Consider the following 19377-nt stretch of genomic DNA (forward strand, 5'->3'; position numbering starts at 1 on the left):
GTGCAATAGCTTGCAAAAATAAAACAAGTTTTATTGGCACTTAAAGCAGCATTAAAAAAAAAACCCTAAAGGATTGTGTCCATTTCTCTATGTGGATTTCAGTAAAGAAGGTCAAGAGGAAAGGCTGTTTGTATTTATGAGCAGCCTATTATAAAATGCAAATGTTCTCCTTTGACTCTATTTTCTCCTTAGGAGGGGGGCAACCTAGAGTTTTGTGTATATGAATTATAGGATAATTATATGCTTTCACCCACTGCATTTACTTGGAAGTTAAATTCAGCAGCTGCTATGATTCAGGACACATAGGCTTTGATAAACTGTAATTACTACTGCTTCTCAATACCTGCTATGCTCCGTTTGGAAACAGATTATTTAAAAAAAAAAAACAAAGGGGGGAAAAACTTATAGGGGGAATAAGACTATTCAGTGTTTTGAAGCAGTGTTGTGAAGTTTTGCTGTTGCTTCTCATGGTATGACTTTGGAAATTTCCTTAAAGTTTTCTCACTCAACTTACTTCTGCTGATCCTTTCCTCAAAAGTTTCCTGCTTAATATTGTCAGTTTCTTCATAGGTGTGTTCCAACATTTGACTCTTTGTTTGTAGAGTGCATATTAACCATGTTTTCTATGCCACGTATGACTGTGAGAAAATATATTTTCACCGTTCACTGTTCATTGTTCAACCTGGTTGTTCACCCTATGAAAATCCTGATGCAGCAATCCAAAGCTACAATCAACAGAATTATTCTGCCAGTTTTATCTTTTCCATGCTATTTACTAGAATCCTTACCTGATTTCTTATCTGAGCTATGACTGTATAGAAGAAGCAGAGAACCAGACTGGAATTTGTATCATGCTGCCAAGCTAGCCATTAGATTTAGAAGAAAATATCAGATAAGAGGTTTCTGACTATAAATGGTATAAAATCATTACTGAGGATTTCAGGAATAACTTCTGGTTATAACTTCTGTAGTATTTTAAAATTTTATTTCTGGCTTCCCATTCCTAAATATTTGTAATGAATAGCACTTGAAATCCTTACCCCAGTTGCCTAGTAGAAAGCCCCATGGAATTCAGTAAGATTTACTTATGAGTAGGCATGGATAGGATTGCACTGATAACATCCGAAAGGGACACGGGTGGTGCTGTGGTCTAAACCACTAAGACTCCTCGGCTTGTTGATCAGAAGGTCGGCGGTTCAAATTCACATGACGGTGAGCTCCTGTTGCTCTGTCCCAGCTAACTTAGCAATTCGAAAGCACACCAGTGCAAGTAGATAAATAGGTACCACTGCAAAGGGAAGGTTACGCTCTGGTTTTTGTCATGGTGTTCCCTTGTGCCAGAAGCGGTTTAGTCATGCTGGCCACATGACCTGGAAAGATGTCTGTGGACAAATGCCAGCTCCTTCAGCCTGACAGCGAGATGAGCGCCACACCCCATAGTCACCTTTGACTGAACATAACCATCCAGGGGTCCTTTACCTTTAACTCTACCCTACATTTTAACATCCTAGAAAAACTAACGTAATATTATTAGAATACCTGTATAACACATGATGATGGTGTAGTATGAAATCAGTCACTGTCGCCCATCATATGTATAAGCAACAGAAGTAAACAAAAAATGGCTTTGGGGTTGGAATAGAAATCTTTGTTCATTAAAAGAGTCTAATAATTTATATAAAATTTTGCTAGAGACTTTAGTCCTGCCTTTCACCTTTGTCCTTTGTCTCATTCGTTGGTGGTTTGGTATTCTTTATGTTTGCTGGATTTCTTGTTTCTGGTAATTGCATCTTGTGGTTAGCCTCTGAAAAAGAAGCAGTAACATATAATTTGATGACCTCCTTCTGGTTACAGTGTGGCTTAGGAAAGCTCCAATGTCTATTTATTTAACAGAGCCTTGCCCAACCCAGTGCCCTATAACTCCCATCAGCCCCAGCCAGCACTATACTCTGTTTAACACCATCCCTCATATAATAGGGCCCCTGCCCCAAATATGCTTACAATCTAAAAGGGGACTAGGGGAATGGGAGCAGAGGTGAGCAGGGTAAGACTATATGATTACTTCAACTACTATCCTTTTGTTTAGTTGCAACTGGGGTTGGAGATTGCTGGAGTTCTGCCTACTCCTTACTAGAAAGAACAATGGTGAATGTATGAAAGGGAACAAGCAAGGATTATGCAGTTTAATGCAAGTCAGAGAGGCAAGGAATTAGTTTTTATTGGTCCTACCACCAATTTCCTTTTCAGCCTTAAATGTTTCCTATCTTCCTCTATTAAATCTGTAATTTCATGTTGCCTGTAGGGTGTTTTGCTTTCTTTAAGTTAAATGTTTAACTATCCTACAATGAATTTGCAAATTTTAGTGATAGGATACATGTTTTAGAGACCAGTATTTTCACACCGGTGTCTTTATTTGCTTGTTCATTTTGATTCCCCTTTATTCCATCTGTTTGCTTTACAAAATCAATCAAGCAGCTTTTAAAGAAATCTCGGGTGAATAGTATCTGGCCCATTGACTTCTCATGTCTTGATTTTGATTGTCAACTGAATACAGTCTGCTGCCAAAAATGTCTGCCGCACAAGAAATTCCTGGGGCTCTGAATTTTGCAGACATTGTGTTTGAGACTTGCCCATGGAATCTTTCCCTGCTACTTATCTGTGTATAGATCTTAGCCCTGTTCAAATGGCACTTTTGGGTCAGAGATGGTAAAAAAGCAAGAGGGGTTAATTCACCTAATCTTCAGACCCACACCAGTTGTTTGTGCAGGAGCTACTCTTTGTATTTTTTCAGGGTACAGATCACATGGAAAGATTGTAGGTTCATGCAGTTTGTAGACACATAATCTCTGGACAATAGATTGACTTAATTCATAAAGATTGCCAATAGGGCCAACAGGCATCATTTTAAACGTGTCCCAGCCAAATTGCTGTCTGCACAGCACCCTGGCTGTTTAGATATCAAGGCAACTGGCCTTCTACTAGATATTACACGGGAGATCATTCTGCTAAGACAGGAAACCTCACAGGGTACCAGTAAATTTAAAGCGCCCATGTACCACAGTTATATGATGGGCCAGACTTTCAAACTAATTGTTTGAAAGATGGTTTTTATTACAGTAGAGCTGTAGGAAGTGGTACCTTCTCAGAAGTAGTGGGTCCAACCTTGTTGCTTCAACAGAAGGTTTATAACTTAATACATATTTTTGTATGCTCACTAAAAATGCAAATGACATGCAGTGTCTCGGACAAATGTGTGTCTAGCAGCTATTAAAATGTGAACATGTTTCCCATTTCAGTGGTTTCATGGTTCATAAATCTAATACATCTATAGTAGTTTTCACATGCTAACTCACTGAGGTCTACATGGGCTTAATTTGTCAAAAATGCAATCAAAAGCAAATAGTTTAAAATGCGGAATATATATACCGTATATTGCTCAGATTGAAACTGTACCCATCTAAGTCACATCTTCAATTACTACCGTCGGCTGTGCATGTTTGTAAAATAAGTTTTACAAATGCAAAGTGAAAGCTTAATTGTGATTTTACAATGTCATTTGGATGATGATGTAATTGGAATAATAATGTAATTTGAAGGGATGTTTAGTTATCCTATACAAATGCTATACTCTCTATATATATGTATCAAGAAGCATCTCCAATAATCATCTAAATTTGGAGCATTTAAATTGCATGTTAGTTTGGGATGCAATTGGCCCATATCCAGAACTGAAAATCTTTTTCTGTGTCTTTCAAATAAGTCTCTACTTTCCTTTGCTTTCTTGCCCCATACCACCTGTCTCAACAAAGTGCATTAATATTAGCTCAGCAAGGCTGGGAATATGTTCCCTGCCTAGCTAGTCTCGGAAAGAATTAAGTATATATGCTGTCTATTTTTGATTACTCCATAGATTTCAGGCTTTGGAAAGCTACAAGGTTAGAATCAACTGTTTGAACTTTCACACTATCATCCCTGCCCCATCACCATCCTCCTTGGTATTGGCTGACCATATTCCAATGCATTACTAGTGCATTGTGATAAACACTGTTAATTAACAAGCCATTCAAGAACTCTAAACTGCAGTGGGTATAAGCTGTGACCAGGGTTGAAAGAAGCCTGGTTTTCTCTCTTCTCAGCAATTCTTAAGGATAAGCCACCCCACAAATTATCAGAGTCCTCTATATAATGCAACTACCTCTTCCCTCGAGTCACTGACAAAATTACCACACTGACACTGACAAATTCCTTCTGCCGCTTACCAAATTTGTCACTTGCAGCATTTCAGCCTCTGGCAAGGATGCCTTTGCACCTGAATTTAGTGCTACCTTACAGATAGGTAGCCGTGTTGGTCTGCCATGGTCAAAACAAAATAAAAAAATTCCTTCCAGTAGCACCTTAAAGACCAACTGAGTTAGTTCTAGGTATGAGCTTTCGTGTGCATGCACACTTCTTCAGATTTCGTGTGCATGCACACTTCTTCACACTTCTTCAGATGATTAGTGCTACCTTATTATCACCAGTAACAAAGAGCGATAATTTGAGGGGGGAGAACTGACAGCTTTGTTTGCATTTGCTCAGTATCAAAGGGGATCTGAATGCACAAGTTCTCCCTAATTCTTAATGCTTATTTTCAAACGGTACAGTATATGGCTCCAAGCTGGGTGTAAGGACACAGGCAAGCCAACAAACCGTATTATGCTCCCAGATGGAGAATCTTATTGGAGTATCTCCCGAAGTGCTTTCTTGCTGCTGCAAGGAGTATCATGAGCTACAGAGAGAGGGTGTGACAGCTCTGTACGGCCATTCAGCCACACCTTGGATTAGGAAAAGGTCATTTAGGAGGCAGAGAAAGGGATGACAGACTGTTTGGTACTTTTATCCAGCTGCGGGATGATGCACATACCAACCCATGGGAAATCTACTGGTGCAGCAGGCACTATGAAGATCAACATTTCTGCAAAAGCACCCACTTAGTGGGATGAAGTAATCAGTGCTGGTTTGATAGGGGGAATCAGTCTTTCTGCTTTTTGTGTAGGTGTGGAAAGTCAGTGAAGATGGTCTTACATAAGAACTTCAGAAGAGCCTTGTAGATCAGACCAACGGCCCATCTCATCCAGCATCCTGTTCTCACAATGGTCAACAAGATGCCTGTGGGAGACCCGCAAGCAGGAACTGAGCACAAGAGCCCTCTCTTGACTGCACTTAGACCCCACCTTTCAGAGAAGTCTACCTGGTTCTCCCCTTGCTCTGTTTTATCCTCACATTAACTCTGTGAGGTTGAGCTGAGGCTGATAATTAGCACCTTGGCCAGTGCAGCCACTAGTTGCTCCTGTTCTGTAGCTTGGTGTTCTTTCATTCATTCATTTAAAAGTGTCCTGAAATCCATATATTACAATATGTGGATGACTTCTGGTATTCTGTATCATTGGATTTCCCATCATCAAGCAGTGCTGAGGAACCTTAGGCCTGGGAAGCTGAATTAGGTTTTCCAGGCCTCAGAACTCTCCTCAGGCCACACACACCCCCACTGGCCTGAGTTGGGAGTGGGTGGCGCTGTAGTCTAAACCATGGAGCCTTTTGGGTTTGCCAATCGGAAGGTCAGCGGTTTGAATCCCCACTATGGGGTGAGCTCCCGTTGCTTTGTCCCAGCTCCTGCCAACCTAGCAGTTCGAAAGCACACCAGTGCAAGTAGATAAATAGGTACCACTGTGGTGGGAAGGTAAACGGCATTTCCATGCACTCTGACTTCTGTCACAGTGTTCTGTTGCACCAAAAGTGGTTTAGGCATGCTGGACACATGACCTGGAAAAGCTGTCTGTGGACAAACGCCAGCTCCCTCAGCCTGAAGCAAGATTAGCACCACACCTCTGAGTTGCCTTTGAATGGACTTAGCTATCCAGGGGTCCTTTACCTTTAACACCTTGAGGTTTTTTGCCTGGCTGGAATGTGCCTTTGGAACTCTTAATAATGTCTTTTGCTTGTTTGAATGGAGAATAGCAGGGGAGGGGGAGGTCTCTCTGTGTGTACAAACTTCCTTACTGTTTAGAGGTAAAATTTTAAAAGCACCGAAACCATAATTTTAAAAGCACTGAAAATAAGTGCTGGAAGAATTCAGTCCTGCATCACTCTAGGGGCAAAATACTGAAGCCCTTACAGGACTATCCCATTACCAAGCTTTCTTCCACACTAGCCATTTCATCTGAAATGGACGCCATTTGTTCTCTCAGCTTTTTCCTGAATAATCCAAATGAGACTGTTGCTAATGTGCTGTATTCTGGTGTTTTTAGCCATCCTTCTCCTGCTTTTCTACACTTTTGATTTGTGGCTCTCTTTCTTTAAACTGTTAAAATGCAACTGCAGCCCAGCCCAGCGAAGTGCTTTTGAGGCATCCCAGGGCTAATGTTCCCATTAATTTTCCTCCTAGTGCCCTTTTTAAAAAGTGACTTCCGCTTCTCAGCTTCTGCCACCTTAATTAGTTTCTTCCTATTCTCTGCTGGCATTTTTGAATTGGTTCATAACTAGGCAGTTCGTATATAGGGGGAGCCCTTAAAGTCCTCTTTTCCTCCTTGTAGCCATAGCAATTGCTTATTAGTTAACCCTGCTCTTTCATTTTACAGTTGGAATTTCTTTGAGTTGATTTCTTAAATAAGTTTAAACCGACATTTTATTTTAAATTTTCTTATGCAATGGAATGGAAGGGGAAAGAAAAATCATAATGCCTCAAATTACCTTTCTTGGAGATGGCAGGTGTATTATTTATATACTTGTTTAGATTCATTTCTGATCCTGCGGCTCCTCTTTTTAGAGACAAACATTCTTAAAACTGGCAATATTATACAATGCAGTATTAGTTTCTGAATAACATACAGACTTTAATAAATCGTAATCGTGCTTAATTTAGGTGCTTTTGCAATCTGGTCCAGTTTTAGGTATCTACTTAATGCTGATAACATGCATTATATATATACATATATATAGTTTTATTTAGGTGGATAAAATATTAAGCATTGGGTTGGCAGTTATAGTGTTGCTGCTTTCAGAAACTTTTGTGACTGATTACACCTGTCTTGTGGTATGTAAAGTTGTCGTGTCTTGTTTGCAGTATGTATCATGCCGTGAGTGTTTGTCTCCTGTTTTCCAACTCAGGAATTCCGTGATAGATTGGCACATTGTCCTACTCATGTGATATGTGTAAACATTACATTCAGTTCACATGGGACATAGCTTGGGTGCAAGTTATTGGTCCTCCAGGGCGGTTTGCAGGGTGCCCATTCTTGTGAAGACAGTCCCAGTGTTCTTTTCCTCTGTGTTTTCAGTCAAAGTTCTGACACAAGGGGAGAGAGTTGGCTTGACCCAAGCAGATGTCCATGTTCAGAAAGGGCAGGCATGGCAATGAAAGTTTTGTTTTCCATTTCATGGCAAACTCTGCTTGACATAGTTTTTTTAAAAAGGGGACATGGTTGACAACAGAAAAAATATATATCGGCAGATCGCTTAAGATTGCACAGGAGCAAACAACATACACAAGACTTGTTAGGAGCAAACAACAGTACAGCTCAGTTCCTAATAATATTTCCATATGCACTAGACACTGAAAGCATATTGAAAGCATGCAGCCCTTCCCCCTGAATCTTGGGAACTGTCGTTTGTTAAGGGTGCAATGAATTGTTACTTTTTGGTGGGTAAACTACAGCTTTCAGGATTCTTTGTTCGGTGGGGGGATGTGCTATAAATGCATGCTGTTAACACAGTAGGTGTAACCTTCAGACCTGGCCTTAGATTTGAAAGTAGAAAAAAAAATCCCATCAGTCTTTAGCAAATGTATTGTTACAAATTGTACACTAGTTGTTTCATGGGGCGGGGGATTAATTCTGTCCCAATATATAAACATGTACAACTACTTAGCTTCAGTTTATAGATCTGTAAAGGCAGTAGATCTTGACCCTTCCAGATCACACTGAAGAGATTGCCGATGAGAGGGGAAAAGCAATCCCTAGGCTGGCCTCCTTCCCAAAATGGAACTAGGATTGGTGGCAGCTGAATGTATTGATCTCAGGAATAGGAGCTTCTCCGTGCCAAGCTATTGGGTGTAGGAAATTCTAACTACAGCATTTCCTGTCTGCGTGTAAAGATCTATTTCCCAAATTGATCCATCCTTTGTTATCATCAGGGCCTTTTTAATTTAGTTGAGTGTTTAATTATATTAGTTTGGCTTGCTCATCTTTAACTAAAAATAATAAGTTTGCTCATTGTCATATACACAATATTGCCTCTAATGAGCCTAGTAATTAAGTGCAATTTAAAACAAAACAAAAAACTGAATTAATTGCTTTCCATCTATTTTTTTCTGATTCTTATTGCTAGAAAAAAAACCCCATTAATTTAGCCACTAAGGGTGTATGCTTTTGTTTAGCCCTTCGGAATACTTAATTATTATCTAACTCTTAATTATTTATAATTGCCCATTATTGACTAAATCTATGTTTGCCTCTTCTTTTTGTGTCAGGACCCATAAGAAATCATTATATATTAATATATCTCTGAGCTGACGCACAAACTTCCGCCTCCCTCCACAAATAATTTTTTCTTATATATAGTTGTTGCAACGCCATACCTACGCTCTCCGGAAAAGAGAAAGGACAATATTCAGTGATTTTAGCAAAGGCAAAGGTAATTCTTTTAGATTAGGTAGTTGGTTTTTTTACCAAAGCAGTGTGAGAAGGGTCAGATTTTAGGATCTTTGCTACTCAGCTAATAGTAAACCTTCAGTCCCTTGCAGATGCCCTAGCAGAAGATAAATAAGAGATCTGTTCTGGCAAATGGGGCACTGCCCCACCAATCTCGGGTTGCCCTCAGCCAGCTCCCACCTGCCTGCCATCTTGAGGCAGTCATGGGTGGCTCTGCCTGCCTTCCATTCTGGCTCCCCCTACTGCTGGTCTGTCTCCCTGCCATCTGCGCCACCAGGCCCAGTGGAAATGAATCAGCCCTGTTGAAGCATAAACATTATGAACCACCTCCCAGCTCAAGCCATTGCATCTATCTCTACGGACCAGTTCGCTCAGTCACAATCTTTCTTCATATACAACACAGTGTCTCCAGGGATGCACTCATATGGAGAGCATAAAATATGACGTGGGTCCATTTTATTCACACAGTGTGACCTTGCATTGGTGATTTCCCCCTGAAACAAACCACCGGTACACAATGGGGAACAGGATCAGAACCATGGAGAAGAGATGTAAGCCCTTGCTCCCATAGCAGCCCCAAGCAGAATTAGGCCCTCCTCCCTTGTGCCTGCTCTTCTCAGTGGGACCTGCGAAGTATGCTGCCAATTGTGGCTGCATGAAATCTCCATTAGGAAGTTGCTTCTGTATTTATGGGAAGCCTGGATCAGACATCCCAGTTTACCCCATCCTAGATTGTACACCAGTTTGTTCATTCTTCAGGGGAAAGCCTATTTAGATGAGGGTATGAATGGCTCCTAGGTAAGGAACTGTATCATTAATGGATGTGGATAAATTATAAGGAAAATTGTTATAATGGTTCAGGGAGTTGATGTTGCAAATCTGATGAACTGTAAGGAAGGCAAATGTATGTTTTTTCTTACGTGTTGACTGAGGCTAGTTCTGTTGTGATTGTAATCCATTTTGTATGTTCTACATTCAAGTGCCTTTAATTCAAGGTTAAGCTTGAATAATTTGCATTTCTTTATCAGGGAAATTAGTGCTATCTAAATGTATTTACTCTGTAGAGGGTTATCTATTTAATTTAGCTAAAGCAAGAGAGATCGGTTTTAATTTTAAAAAATCATACTTCTATGCTGCTTCTTTAATTTTTTATTCTATCATATGATTTCTTTTATGGATTGACATATATACATTAATATTTGTGTGCTTTTCTTTTCCATCCATCTCTCTTCATCTCATGAAAAGCACATCTGGGTAAGTTAAACCACAATGGTTGCTGATCATATTCATTTTCAGCACCATATTTGGATTTCTTCTTTTATTTCCTCTTATTATATTTTTTAATTTCTATATAACCACTTTAATTTGCAGATCTATGTGGAGAGTTGAACCAAAATCAAACTTTAAAATATTCTAAACTTGGGCAACATTGGAGACCTTTTCAAGGTCTACTCCTGTTTGTTCTCAACTTGTGGATATATGAATATATTTTCATATGAACTGAGTGAAATTCTAGATGAGCTGAAATAAATGACAAAAAAACTTGTGCTCTACCTCTGTGGTAAACTGTTTCACTGGTATTTCACTCATTCATTTGTTCATTCACTTGTTCTATATGACCCATATATAGAACAACAATATTTTGTATTGATTTTCCCACTCTTGGTTTCATTTCTTACCAATTCAATTAATTTGCAAGTTTGTGAATATCTTTTTATTGCTCTTCTCAGTTTGGCTAAAATTATTCCGGCTGCAATCCAAACTCACTTACATGGGAGTTAGCCCCACTGAAATAAATGGGGCTTGGTTCTGGGTCGACATGGGTAGGTTTGCACTGTTGAAACAATTGATTTTGTAAAAAAATCAGGTAGTAGGAGAGAAAAACTCCTAGTCAGACCATGTATAGCCCCTTCCATGCAACGTATGTAGAATTTTACACATATATAAACTTCCCAACATCTCTGTGATTAAAACAGTAAGCTTACAAAAAGCCCTTTGGTGTGTGGAGCTGCAAGGGACAGAAAATACTAATTTAAGAGTTGTATGTTAAAATGTATTTCTACGATGGATGCAATCAAATATGGATTTAATATGCTTTAATATACCTGAAAACTCCAGGGGTCTGTAATTGTATTTCGCAAGCTTACGATAAGATTCCAAGGCCACATATTATGCAGGCTGGTTGATTCATTATGGTAGTGGTGTTATATTTTGAACAGTCATTATTTCTCATTATAATTCAAAGTTAAGGCCCTGGCTTCTAGTGGCTACTCAGCAATTCCAAACTATATTTCCATTTACCTAATGAATGCTTTTAGGAAAAAGCAATAACTTTCACCGCCTTGAAACATATGCACAGCAATTACAGCATTATTTAAGCAAGCTGTGCTTTCATTAAAAGAGTAATCAAACTTCCCCACTTTTTAGATTTTGAAACCTTTTAATTTGATTTTTTTATTATCTTTTGAGGATTCCCCCCGCCCCCTTTATTCTAGCAGAATATATATATAGAAAATGAATTACACATGTGTCCAGAGAAGTTCAATAGTGACTTTAAATTGTGAAAGAAACCTAGCTACACTGTATGGAGTGGAACTGTGTGCTGTTGACTGTTTTGAATTTCTTTCATGGAGCAGTTCAATACTCACACACAACACTAAGCCAAACCATGATACAGCATATAGGAGCAAATGTATAGCTTCCTGGAGAGAAAGTTGCAAGTGCTTTGCTTCTCAATAACACAGTAACAGCAGGAATGGGGAAGAGGCAAAAAACTTGTGCACTTCTCTCTTGAAATCCAGCCTTTTGCCCTAAGCAGGGCCGGCCCACCCAAGAGACAAGGTGAGGTGACTGCCTCAGGCAACAGGATCCACAGGGGCAGCAGATCTAGCCTCCAAGGAGTGCATTGCTTGCTTGCCGCCACCACAGTAACATCAATGGCTGCTTGGAAGCTGGATCTGCTGCCTCCTTGGTAGCCTCACCAAAGCTGCCTCTACAGCAGCCTCTTGGCAAATAGGAGACACTGCTGGTCTCCTCCCACCTCTAGGGAGGAAATGGTAGGGGTTGCCCTCTGGAGTTTCCTGGGCTCTGCACCTGCCCTGCATAATTCAGAGCAGCCCCATCCCTGCATAATGGCCTTTGATTTGCACTTCAACCATTGGGTTGATTTGATTCTCTCTCCCCCACCCCCCAATTCCTGATGCAGATCTTCACTCACCCCTTCTCTCCCTGGGAGGGTATGTGTGTGTGTGTCATTTTGTGGTTCCCCTCACGTGCCAACATGTCTTGGGCCAGCCCTGACACTAGGTTCTGTGTGGATCAGGTCTTAGTACAGTGGTACCTCGGGTTAAGTACTTAATTCGTTCCGGAGGTCTGTTCTTAGCCTCAAACTGTTCTTAACCTGAAGCACCACTTTAGCTAATGGGGCCTCCTGCTGCTGCCGCACCACCGGAGCACGATTTCTGTTCTCATCCTGAAGCAAAGTTCTTAACCTGAGGCACTATTTCTGGGTTAGCGGAGTCTGTAACCTGAAGTGTATGTAACCCGAGGTACCACTGTAGTGAATAAGAAATTTCAGTCTACCAAGACTTCCTTGACAAAGACAGCATTCAGCCAACCTTTGAAGAGAGTAGTCCCATAATTTTCTAGTCAAGTTTCTCCAGCTGGGGAGTTCTCTTGTGAATCCCCTACTGAAGTGGGAGATAGTCACAGAAGTGCAGCAGAAGGCTCCCTGTTGGACTGTGTCCTTCAGCAGCAGCACTTACAAGGTTTTTTCCCTATGATAAACATACATACTATCCTGTAATCTAAGCTTATGGCACTATGTTGCGTTATAAACAAGGCTGCATTCCTGTTACTACTTCTAAGAAAAAACAGGTACTCTTTATTACATCCAGTGGGACTTAAACATTTCATTCCACACTGGATTATATCTGCATAATGAGGTCAAATGTTTCTGCTCATCTGATATCTTAATGAAAGAAAATGGCTGAAAATCAATGGCATGCAAACTAAAGTCAGCACCCACTTCTGCACTTGTGTTCTCAATTGGAATTCGCTGAACATTAATGCTATTCTCTCACGTTTCATATTTATATTTTTCCCCCTTTATCTTACACAGAGAAGTGTACTGTAGGTCCTCTGCTCATTACTAGACCTGACATTGAATGGCCAAGATTAGATATAAAATTCTCTCAATTGTACAGCGCAATAATAGTGGTGACTGCCTTGGCAACCCATTCTATTAATTTCCCAGATGGCTCATGAAAGGTATCAAAAGGACCGAAATACAAATAATTATGCATATCTATCACATGAACAGCATAAGGCAATGACTGAGGAGCTGACCATGGTAAAATCATAGCTCACCATCTTCTGCAAAAATGAGTGATCCTGAGTTGAGTTATGAAATAGCAAGCTGTTATTGGATTTCACCATGGTATCTTTAAAAAAGTAGCATTTTCCAAGTAGACTTAGCATGTATTTCCAGGTTATTATTTTCTTTGTTTGCCCTTTCTTTAAGTTTCTAAGGTCCCAATTATATGTGGCTCAGGTGATAGGTAAATCATTGACCCAGGTCAGCATTCCCTTCATACCTTGTCATATTTCAGTGTTATTTACCATGTGTGCTAGGCCCATACACACCCAACTCTAGCATGACAACACTAAGCAGTCCAGTGGTGGGTGGGTGAGAGAGGCTGGCATGCTAACACTGTATGAATTTGGGTTGGCATGCATGGGTAATGTAATAGGAAGTGTTTGCAACATTCATGCAGTTAACTGCTTTCTTAATGACTCCATGTCACGTACATATTGGAGCTCAGAATGCCACAAACAGTATTCTCAGGGGATCTTCCATCCACAAAACTGCCACCCCTGTTTAGCTTCATTGGTGAAGCCAAACAAGGTCCATTTACCCTTCTATGGACCTTTTTAATTTCTTCCACTCCAACGTTACTGTAATTTTTAATACTCCACTATATATATATATATATATGTTTGAATGTGTAATGGCTTGTAGAATGGAATGGTAAGAAGGTCAGTTTGAATTCTAGGGGGTTTTTTTGCATAGACTAAAATGGAACAAAATGAGTTTTAATTATTTTTTGCATTAAATTGAAAAAGAAAGCAATAACCAACAGCAGTGTATCAACTCTACAACATTTCATTCATTAACAGCCCTAAAGGAATGGAGCAAAAAAAGGGGGTTCTTTTTGAATGTCAGCATATTTCAGGTTATCCTGTATAATTTAATGAAGAAGCTGCAAACAAGTATATGAATAAATTCACTTTAGTAAATTCAGTTAGGAAGGATTGGAGAATGTTATTATCAAAAGAGCAGTCTTGCCCTTGAGCCATGATATTTAAAACATATAGATACCTTCACTGACTTCAGTGGCAAAATTCAAAATTAGCATCATGAAGTTAAGACAGGTTAAGATTAATCATGTGATTGGTTGATAATATTTTTTTTTTAAAAAAAACTTATTTGCATGTGTGTAAAAAGATCAGATTTTGAAAACTGTCTTTTTTTTTGTAATGGTGAAAAATAGTGTCTACCTGCTATCAAACTGTTTTCAGAGTTAGTTTGCATGTATGAATTACGTATCCTGGTGTACAAAATGGAAAGCACTTGAAATTATATAACCTATGTATTTCGTTTTTGAGAAATCAGTTTGATCAAACTGCTTGAGAAAAGCAGTTTGATCAGGAGTGTTCAAGCACTCCTTTATCGTGGAAGATATGTGTTCCCCATTTCAGTCAGGTGACATATTCTACTTTCCCCCTCTGAAACAGCCATAGCAGGAGGTGCTATGCACCAGAAAGTTCTGGGCCTTGTCAAATGGCCAGCTATTGATTTGACAAAAACAATACGGTGTACAAAAACACTTCTTCCATGACGTAAGAACCGCCCCCCTCTCCCAGTAACCATTCACACCTGAAGCCCTCAAATGACTAAGTGAAATTTGGTTTTGGAAAGAGCCCAACATGTGTATTTCAAATCTAGTTCTTACAACAAAGTGAATATGGAGTCCATCTCTCATTGTACTGCTTAATTACTTTCTACAGAAGTCAGTGTTAATTTGGCAGGAAATAGCTGTTCTTTCTCTAAACGGTATCCTGAGCAAACATACATATGCAATGGTTTATAATACAACTGAATAATAATGGGTTTTCCATGCAGTTTGAGTAATGCTGAAAAATAAAGTTGAAAGTGGTTTTGTCCACATGTTGGATATTCATGAGTGACTGGCCACCTACCAGGGATGTTGTAAAAGTGGTTTTCCTGCATTTGCAGAGGGTTAGACCTTTGAGGTCCCTTCTACCTTGATGATTCTGTGAATTCAGCAAGAGAATTCATGGCCAGGGGAGCCCATTTCTCTCAACAAGGGAAATAACATTTTCTCTGTGGTCTGAACAGTTCAACAGTGCTGACGGACAAATAAAGGCAGCTAAAGTACTGTATATTGATGTGATTTACCACAGGCTAACTGTATCTGAGCATAATTGTGTCTGTGGTGCTCCCAGGTACCACCATATGCTTTAATAGATTTGTGATGGTCTTTTAGGCATGAACTCCTGGAGGAAGCTCGGAGGAAGGGCTTGCCTTTTGCACAGTGGGATGGGCCCACAGTGGTTGCATGGCTAGAGGTAAGTGCTAGGAAATCTTCTGAAAAGGTGGCCATACCTGATTGTACCTTAATGTTATGAATCACTGAAGATCTAATACAGGTTTGGCATTCATAAAGGAAAAACAAAAGCAGCACTAATTCATTCATTTTACTGAGAGCCTCCCAGAATGCTTTATACTGCGTTCCAGCACAAAGCAGCAAGTTCTCCAGCTGTCGTCTTATAGAAGCAGAGAATGGCCAAACCTTTCTAAAAATACAGATTAATCTAAACGAATCTGAGGATCTGTGATGAATAGTGATCTTTTCAACCCAACCCATTAAGAAACCAGTGTTTCTCAATTTTTACTTGCAGCTTCTTTGCTTGTTGCTGCATTCAGATTTTGGATCGAATTAAGAGTGGATTTGCATGTCAGCCTACTACACCAATACCTGTGGTTTTTGTACCCATGGGGCTCCCCCTCATACATGTGAGAGCACTTGTATGAACAGGCAGTCACCTACAATTTCTGGTAAATTGTTGAGCCAACATGCTGCTCTAAAGAAGCAGCTATGCTTCTGATACAGGTCCTTAGAACCTAGCAAAAGACCTATAGATATAACAGGCAATGAGAACCACCAAGCCTATAATCCCTTGATGGTTCTGCAGTCCCTTCCTTCCTCTGGTTTGTTCTCTCATTCCTTGTCCTTGTTTTCTCTGCCACTTGTCTCCTGATGCCATTGGCTGATCTGCTTTGATGACATAGTGAATCCTTGAAGCTGCCACTAGCTTATCAGATTTGATGTCACAGAGGGGCTAGTCCTCCTTTGCCCAGTGTGCTGACAGTTTAGGGTGTCACTGCAGACTGTGATTTATTGTTTTCCAGTGTGGGCATATGAAATCTTAAGAATTCAGAGGCATGATTAAGATAAGATAAACCAGATTCAGCAGTTGTTGATAAACCTGCTGTGCTGCATTAGTTTCTAATCTCTTTTCCTTTTTTTAAAGTTTTATTACAAATAGCAAGCAACACCACATCCCACATTGTAAACAATGATCCTCAGTTCTATTAAATGAAAAGTTGCTTTCTGGGTTGAATCACTCTGGCTTCTGAACCTCCCTGCGATATTTAAAATCTGAATACATCAGTAAAGATAGAGGAGTGTTCAGCATTAATAAACTCCACTTTCTTGAGTACAATCACTATAAATCTGTTTGTTCTTTAAAAAGCAAGCCATTTAGAAAAGCTAAAGAGTTTGCTTTTCCTTTGATGTTAAAAACAGATGCTGTGTTTCAATCCACAATGTGCAGGATTATTGCTGTTGAAGTGAGATTCATGCACTTGTATTTCAAAGGTAGAAGCACTGAGTGTGTTTCATGAAGCAGAACTCCCCAATAAGCTTTAGTATTCAAACATATGTTCTCCTACTTGGTTTACAAGTTGTGAGAGAGAAAGTGTGTCTTGAGCTATTAGGATTTTTTAATGGGGAAGGAACAACTTGATTCAAATGATACAAAGCAAAGGTGCTGTATTTAAGTGTGTAAAATGTACAGTTTTTTTAAAAAAGGAAAAGTGCAGATAATCATAGGATCTGAAAGCAGCAGCTTCATTCCATTCATTTTCCGTGAAGGAAGCCTAAATTATTAAGAAGGCTTAGCTGAAAGATGGTAACCAAAAGTGTATTGATGTAAGAGGAAGTTTTGTAGCTAAAAGCTAAAATGTGGCTTTGCCCTAGACTATTCGAATATTATGTTGCTTTTGCCCCTAGAGTTATAATCTACCCCAGGTGAAAAGCTTTCTTCTTCTGGATGGGAAACAAGAGGAGCAGGGGGGTGGCCAATGCCGGATTTACGTATAAACTAAACAAGCTATAGCTTAGGGCCCCACTCTCTTGGGGGCCCCCAAAAGTTAAAGGAAAAAAACTGGATGTACATTTCCAAAATATAAGATAAAAAAACAAATAAAATGGCTTTAGATACCTATTAGGTCCATAAATTACCATATAGCATATATTCAACACAAAAAACAGTGACAAATTGCTGTTGACAAAGGACAGCTGGACATATAAAAGGGCCCCATTACCTTCAGTAGCTTAGGGCCTCATCAAACCTAAATCTGGCTCTGGGGGTGGCATTTGTTTCCAAGAATGACAGCACTGTTGTTGAAACTGAATTTTAAAATCCTTTCACTCAGTGGTGTCGTGGTGGGGGCAGGGGGGAGATACACCCCAGGTTCCATGCCTGCAGAGGTGACAAGAAGTCACCCCACGGGGCTTGTGGCGGCACGAGCAGCCATCATGCAACCATGGCCGCCTTTGGAGGATCCTCCATTCGCAGCTGCAGCAGTGAGCAGAGGATCCCAGCGCCAGCAGCAAACCACTAAGTGCAGCGCATGTGCGGTGTTGCACGCATGCGCTGTATGTAGGAACGCCGCACGTGTGCTGTATAGCAGTTTGCTGCCGGTGCTGCTCCAGCACTCCATCCTCCGTGGCTGTAGCAGTGCTGGAGGGATCCCGGCACTGTCCGTACAGCACTGGAGTGGCACTGGCGGCAAACCACTATAGAGCGCATGTTCGGCATCACTACGTATGGCGCATGTGTCATACATAGCGATGCCACACATACGCCCTACGTCATAGGTGTCACAACACCTTCCTTCACCCCTGATTTCTCTACACCTGAATTGCATGTAAGCTATGATGAAGCCAGAGGTTTTGAAGCAAAGGATTATAGAATGAAAGGCAGTTTCAGAGGGTGAAAATGTTTCATTAAAACTTCCCAAACCTTACCTGTTTTGCACAAGTTCACTCCTGTTCAGAGTCTCTATCAGTGACATGCTTTGGTTGGAAAAATAACTCTGCTTCTTCCTAGTAACAAAAAGGAAATCGAACCAAGCCTGAGTGTGTGACCGTTAACACTGTCACTAGGGAAAGGACTGTATTAAAGCAAAAAGAAATTGCCACTGAAACGGCAGCTACTTGGGGTTAATAAAGAGGTTCACAATGGAGCATTGCCCTGAATGCCAGAAACAGCAACAGGTGACAGTGTGGTCTGCTTTTGCAGCCCCGTCAAACGCAAACAACAAGCACCCCATGTTTGCAATATGCACACCCAATTTCAGCTCCAGGCATAAAACTTCAGGAATCAGATTTGCTACTTTTGATGCTCACTGTTGTTTCCCACCCTCCACCCCACCCTCTCAACAGTTGTGGCTGGGAATGCCCGCCTGGTATGTTGCTGCTTGCCGTGCAAATGTGAAAAGCGGTGCCATTATGTCTGCCTTGTCAGATACTGAAATTCAGAGGGAAATTGGAATCAGCAACCCTCTTCATCGCCTAAAGCTCCGTCTGGCAATCCAGGAGATGGTGTCACTCACAAGCCCATCGGCCCCTCCGACATCTAGAACGGTGAGTCACGTTCCTCTCTCACTCACCTAGAATTCGGCCTGAGCATGGAAGTTAGCCATCTATGGACCTCTCCTTTCTCAGCAAGGCTTGTTTGTCTTATTTGCTTAATAGTTTTATCTTTCATAATACTTTCCACCAATTTACCCAAGGTGGACTTTAAGCTAACAAACATGTAATTTCTTGGTTTCCTTTTAAATACTTCTTACCATGCTTTTGCTGATATTCAACAGGAGTTGGAGGGCAAGCGTCCCCATGTCCTAAAAGGCATTTGTTGAGGGAGTCATCTGGTGTGTAAGGAACACATTTTCTGTGAAAGTGGCTTTAGCCATGGGCAACCTTTTTTGGGGGGGGGGGCAAAGCAGTATGAGGGCACCTGGGCAGGCAACATCAGCACAAAGTCACAATGGCCAGTGTCTCCTTAGGCAGGCAGCAACAATAGTGAGGGCACACAATATTTCTCTCCCACTGAAGTAGGCATGTGTGGCCACAAGTCTCTCTCTCCTGTTGAGCTGGGCAGAAGCAGTAGCATCTGTCATCTCACTGAAATAGACAGAGATGCCTCAGCAGAGAAGTATGGTTCAGTGGGGGCTATTCTTTTCTAGATATGATTTTCAAAAAAAGAATGAATATGGCCTTAACAACCCTTTTAGCTTTCTTTGATATATTTTCTGAAG

At 40.5% G+C, this 19377-nt stretch overlaps 1 protein-coding gene and 1 long non-coding RNA gene across 9 annotated transcripts in view; one reads left to right on the plus strand and one right to left on the minus strand.

Annotated features, from left to right (window-relative positions):
* PPFIA2 (PTPRF interacting protein alpha 2) overlaps positions 1-19377 on the plus strand; it is a 266876-nt gene that overhangs the window by 234511 nt on the left and 12988 nt on the right. For all 8 annotated transcript variants that reach the window (XM_081878567.1, XM_081878560.1, XM_081878561.1 and 5 more), the window contains 2 exons: positions 15257-15338; positions 18503-18703. In XM_081878567.1, coding sequence (XP_081734693.1) covers positions 15257-15338; positions 18503-18703 — 283 coding nt within the window. The remainder of the gene's footprint in view (positions 1-15256; positions 15339-18502; positions 18704-19377) is intronic.
* Positions 1627-18487, minus strand: LOC309351194. The gene is made up of 2 exons (XR_014160734.1): positions 18086-18487; positions 1627-1804 (listed from the first exon to the last, which is right to left on the minus strand). It is a non-coding gene; the product is annotated as an uncharacterized lncRNA (long non-coding RNA).

The sequence above is a fragment of the Podarcis erhardii genome (genome assembly GCF_964252035.2).
Source record: "Podarcis erhardii genome assembly, chromosome: 10".
Taxonomy (NCBI): domain Eukaryota; kingdom Metazoa; phylum Chordata; class Lepidosauria; order Squamata; family Lacertidae; genus Podarcis; species Podarcis erhardii.